We start from the raw sequence: 5,807 nt of genomic DNA, 5'->3' as shown, positions 1-5,807 counted from the left end.
CTCCCTTTTAAAATACTCATTAACTCCTTTCGTTTGATACCCATATTGCACAAACAAATTCTAGGGTCACCCCTGCTCCACCTTTATGGCGATATCTCGAAACGGCGTCCACCTATGGAACTAAGGATTATTCCCTTTTAAAATACTCATTAACACCTTTATTTTGATACCCATAACGTACAAACAAATTCTAGGGTCTCCCCTGGTCCACCTTTATGGTGATATCTCGAAACGGCGTCCACCTATGGAACTAATGATTACTCCTTTTTTAAATACTCATTAACACCTTTCCTTTCATACCCATATCGTACAAACGCATTCTAGAGTCACCCGTGGTCCACCTTTATGGCGATATTTTGAAACGGCATCCACCTATAGAACTAAGGCCCACTCCCTTTTAAAATACTCATTAACACCATTGGTTTGATGCCCATATTGTACAAACAAATTCTAGGGTCACCCCTGGTCCACCTTTGTGGCGATATCTCGAAACGGCGTCCACCTATGGAACTAAGGATTACTCCCTTTTAAAATACTCATTAATACCTTTCTTTTGATACCCATATCGTACAAACGCATTCTAGAGTCAACCCTGATCCACCTTTATGGCTATATCCCTAAATGGCGTCCACCTATAGAACTATGGCCCACTCCCTCATAAAATACTCTTTAATGCCTTTCATTTGATACACATGTCATACAAACACATTCCAGGATTTCCCTCGGTTCATTTTCCTACATGGTTATTTTCCCTTATGTTGTCACCATAGCTCTCAACTGAGTATGTAATGTTCGTTTACACCCGAACTTAACCTTCCTTACTTGTTTATTTTTTAAGTTCGAAGCACGCCAAAATTCCGGACTTATCTAACGAACTTCATACCTCAAATGAGATTATTGTGTTTTCATATTTTTGGTAGCAAATAATTACATACAAAGATTATGTTAGCATATTTTAATACTCAGGTTTGTGTGTATGTAAATGAGGAAATGCTTCCGTCGCTTTTAGCAGAAAAAAAAAGAAATTTTTGAAATTTTTTAAATATTAATTTGCATCAAAATTATATTATCCTAGGGAAGATAAAGTTAAGCAAATATTGATATTCCCTTTAATGTTTGTTGTCCAAAAGTAATGAGCTGGCGCTTTGTACACGCCAATACATACATATTTACGTGCAACAAAGTTGGCCTGAAGCTGACATACTCAGTAGTTACCTCAGCATTTCCTGTATATTGTTGACAATGTTTGCTGGCTTGCACGTTTTGTCTTTCAGGCGCCGCCGCGGAAGTATTCAAGCGCCAAGAGAAGGCCAGGTGGGGCTCGTTGCAGAGATTGGCAAATTCGTGAAAGAGAGAGTCGAATATGTAAAGCGCGTTACGGCGCGCGCAAAGGTCACCACACCAAAGCGATTACGTCTAAGTCTTGCACTATGCTGGAGCTGCAACTGGTAGCATGCAGCTGGCAGAAAAAAACCATAAGCCATCTGAAAATATATGTGTAGGTATGTATGTATGTATGTACATATGTAGGGACCATCATAATCTAGTTGCTAGCCACTTAGCAGTCATGTGTTCGCCGCTGCTTTAGCATTGGCTCCACCGCCGCTCTAGGGAAGATTTTGTGCAGGGCTAGCATCGTTTTTGACAAAAATTTTACTATGCCATATTTCAGGCTGTACTTGTGTGAGATTTTTAAACGCGCTCCCCTCATTTCTTTTGTTTTTACGTTTTTGTGCATGAATTTTTTGTTAATACTGAAGCGCGCTTGCTCTGCTCAGCTCTGGACTGGCTTGCTGCATCTTGCAGCGACTGAGCGCTAAAGTTTGGGGCTTTGTCTGTTGGCTGACTTACAGCTTACATAATGTCCGAAAGTGGTGTATAAAACGCTGCACTGTGTCAGTTGGCGTATCATTTGTAGTTTAACATTCAACGAATACACAGACCGGAAACGAGACACACTAACGGTATCCAGCTCCTGGCGTAGTTACAACAAAGTGTGATTTGACTTTACCAGAAGTCGAAATGGCCAAGTGGTTCATAGTGCGTATTTGTGATTTTGCGGCATTTAATTGTTTATGGTTTACAGATTGAATATTTGTTTCTGTTTAATTATTTCAGTTGAGCGCTCTGCTGCTCGCCGGTGCTGCGGTGCATGGTAAACCCACGTTTGGCAGAGAGCACGTGCACATTCGTATTCATTTGCCCGAGGAACATAGTGATCATGGTCATGGTGGGGGTGGTGGTCATGATACAGTTATCATCGATAGCGGTGGTGGTCATGGTGGTGGAAGTGGTGGTCATGGGCACGGCGGTGGTGTACAGCACGAAACAATTATTATTCAATCTGCCGGACATGGTGGCGGAGGCGGTCATGGCCTTGGTGGGCATGGAGGACATGGTGGCGGTGGTGGACATGGTGATGCCATCGGACCATTAACCGGCGGTCTGATAGGTAGTGGCTATATCACCAGTGTTCATGGAGGTGGTGGCGGACATGGACATGGCGGCGGTCACGGTCATGGTAGTGGTGGTGGCGCACATCATGAAACAATCATTTTAGACTCTGGCGGTCACGGCGGACACGGTGGTGGCGGCTATGGAGGCGGTGGTTATGGCGGAGGTCATGGCGGTGGTCACGGTGGTGGTGCCGATGCTCAAACACTTATAATTTCTGATGCTGGCAGTCAAGGTGGTGGCGGTTATAGTGCTGGCGGGCATGGCGGCGGTGGCGCTCAGGTTGATACTTATGCTATCATCAAAGAATCCGGCGGTGGCTATAGCGCAGGTGGACATGGTGGTGGTGGTGGTGGCGGTGGTTATAGCTATGGCGGTAGTCACGGAGGCGGTAGTGGTGGTGGCAGTGATCATATCGCCAAAATAGCAGCACTTGCGGCAACCTCTACGGACACACATGGCAGCAGCGGCGGTTATAGCGGTGGTGGCGGACATGATGACGGTCATATAGCTGCAATTGCTGCTGCCGCTGGCTCATCCTCGCATGGTAGCGGCGGCGGTGGTTATAGCAGTGGTGGCTATGGCGGCGGCGGACACTCACAAGCGCATATTGCTGCAATAGCCGCTACAAGTGATTCGCACGGCAGTGGTGGTGGTGGTGGCTACAGTGGCGGCGGCGGTTACGGTGGCGGTGGTCACGATGATGCCAAAATTGCAGCGATAGCCGCAGCAACAAGCAGTAGTTCAGGCGGCTATGGTGGCTATAGCGGCGGTAGCGGCGGATACAGTGGTGGTGGTGGCGGTGGTTATAGCAGCGGTGGTGGTCATATCGACACAGCTGTTGTTGCTGCAGCAGCTGGCGCACATGGCGGCTCCAGCGGCGGCGGCGGTGGTGGCTACAATTATGCACCTGTCAGCGGTAGTGGATGGCAAGTGTCTGGTGGCGGCGGAGGTAGTGGCGGATGGTCGTCATCTGGTGGTGGTGGCGGTGGGGGTTGGTCATCATCTGGTGGTAGTGGCGGTGGCGGTTGGGGTGGTGGTGGCGGTGGTAGCAGCGGCTGGTACAAACGTAAATGAGCGCCCCGTATAGACAGGGGCTCACGCATGAAAAAGCCGGCCAAAGTTTAATTGTTTAAGCCAACGCATAAATATGTTTTTAGTCTTAGATTAAGCATATTTATTCTAGTCCACTAGTGCAGAGAGGAAGAGCAGCAGAGTAGTCAGTAATTGAAGGTGAGAGAAAACTTTGCACATTTGTCGCAATAACCGACCGACCGAGCAGAGGTCAAAGGTCAAAAGTTATGCACCTACTCCTTGCCATTATCACCTCACGTTTTCATTTAGTGCATCATCGCAGCATTTTGTACATTAGCTCATCTTAATTTATGTTCGATGAACAAAAATCATATTTTTTTTAAATAATTTTTTTATTTTTATATGTAAGTATGTATGAACGAATTGCCAACTTTAATAAATTTAATTTATGTAAATATATATTTTTAGTTTATTTGTGTTTTAATTTTTTTAAGTGTGAACAGTTCGGAACAGTTTCTCACCCATATTTAGGTCTGCGTTTGGAGGCTTGGCGCAAGGGCACGGAAATGGCTGAAGATACTATATAAGTGTATCCCTATAATTACAAGCTAACGGAAGGGGTCGGGCCTGCTGTTGAGTAATAGAAGGTATCGCAAAGGCCGGTGAGTCGGCAAAGGAGGGGTGCAGCACTCGATGAATCGACGGTAGCCGTCGGAATCCGTTTAGAAGAAATCAGAAGGAGATAGGAGTGGCATACCAATCAAGCAGGAAAGGTGTGGACAAAAGCACAGAGCTGCAAAATTTCTGACAATATGAGCAAATTCATCTACGTTGGACTCACAAACTTGCTCATATCTCTAATGAGGGTCTTAGAAAAACTTAAAAGTATATGCCAATAGGACGGAGTTAGTCTATAACATTGGTCTTGGCACCTGAATTGGGTTTTATTCGTTTGGTTGTCAAAAAAAAAGTCTAGTAGCACTATGGACACATTCATTCTATGTGAGGCCTTTATTGACCGACCAGCTCAACCCAACCTTTGTCCGAGTTTTCAGTGCGAGCTCGAACTTCAGTTGAAAATTACTAGAGTTTAACCTTGTCACTTTGGTCGATAACATAAAATTTGATTGTTCATCTAAGTTCAAGCGGCCAAAGGGCCAAAGTTAGACTCTGAACAACTTTAACTATAATTTAAGCTTTCACTGAAAAACAGAGCTTAAAAGAGCGTTAGACGCGGTATTACGTGCACCTGTTTCATTTATTGCTTTACTATATATATTAGGGTCGGTCGATTTGTATGACGAAAGGTAACCGATATCGCGCATCGATTTTTCGATAGGATTTGGGCTCAGGAAAAAAAGTTCCACTACGCATACCCAAAAAATAATTTTCGAGCATGCGAAATTTCATTTTTTTTTACCTTTTTTCGACTTTGATTTTTAACGTTTTTTTCATGACCTACTAAAAAATGTTGATTTGATTGTAAAATTTTCATGTATACCCTGTCCGACCCAAAAATGTCCGCTGAACACATTGGCGATAATAGTTTTTTTTTTTTTTTGCAAAAAACATTTTTGAATCGGACAGGGTATACATGAAAATTTTACAATCAAATGAAAATTTTTTAGTATGTCATAAAAAACCTTAAAAATCAAAGCCGAAAAAAGTAAAAAAATGAAATTTCGCCGACGCGAAAATTTTTTTTTGGGTATGCGTAGTGGAACTTTTTTTCTGAGCCCAAATCCTATCGAAAAATCGATGGCGCGATATCGGTTATTAAATCGACCCAGTCTAATATACGTATATTCTGAGTACGAGATAAGAGAATGTTCTCTCTTTATTAAGACTTGCTAACCGGGACCTTCAAACTTCGCCAGCAGCTCTGTGCAGTATTCATGTTATCGTCTCAGATCATTTACGCATTGTTCCGGACTTTGTAAATCTTGATTTTCAAGCTTTTAAGCAACAAGGATGCCAGGATGGCTAAGTTCGTTGCTGGAGCTAAGCCGTCCTGATGCCGTCTTTTTATTGTATACGCCGACTGGAGGATCAGCTCCAGCTCGCCATAATAGTTTCGAGGCAGTCGTGATCTTATTATTTACTATGAAAAGGTAAGACGAGTGTTTTTGCTGTTACAACAAAGTCGTCTGCGCGACAATACAGCTTTTACGGTATTTGACATATATATAACTGAGGAATAGTAAACGTGAATGAGGCCACGTACCACTACTTCATAGCAACGGATATAGTCGTCGTGGTTATCATTGGCGATGAAGCCTTAGACGAGCGAGACATTAATAGTGCCGGAAGTAGACCGT

At 43.8% G+C, this 5,807-nt stretch overlaps 1 protein-coding gene across 1 annotated transcript; it reads left to right on the top strand.

The window, feature by feature from the left end:
* The first annotated feature begins 1,907 nt into the window (after positions 1 to 1,907).
* Positions 1,908 to 3,944, top strand: LOC137247922 (uncharacterized). The gene is made up of 2 exons (XM_067778848.1): positions 1,908 to 2,040; positions 2,119 to 3,944. Exons 1-2 carry the CDS (start codon positions 2,023 to 2,025, stop codon positions 3,529 to 3,531), a joined length of 1,431 nt encoding a protein of 476 aa, XP_067634949.1. The 5' UTR covers positions 1,908 to 2,022; the 3' UTR covers positions 3,532 to 3,944.
* The last annotated feature ends 1,863 nt before the right edge of the window (positions 3,945 to 5,807 follow it).

Source organism: Eurosta solidaginis, chromosome 4, assembly GCF_040869045.1.
Source record: "Eurosta solidaginis isolate ZX-2024a chromosome 4, ASM4086904v1, whole genome shotgun sequence".
Classification (NCBI taxonomy): domain Eukaryota; kingdom Metazoa; phylum Arthropoda; class Insecta; order Diptera; family Tephritidae; genus Eurosta; species Eurosta solidaginis.
This window is presented reverse-complemented; position numbering and strand designations above follow the sequence as displayed.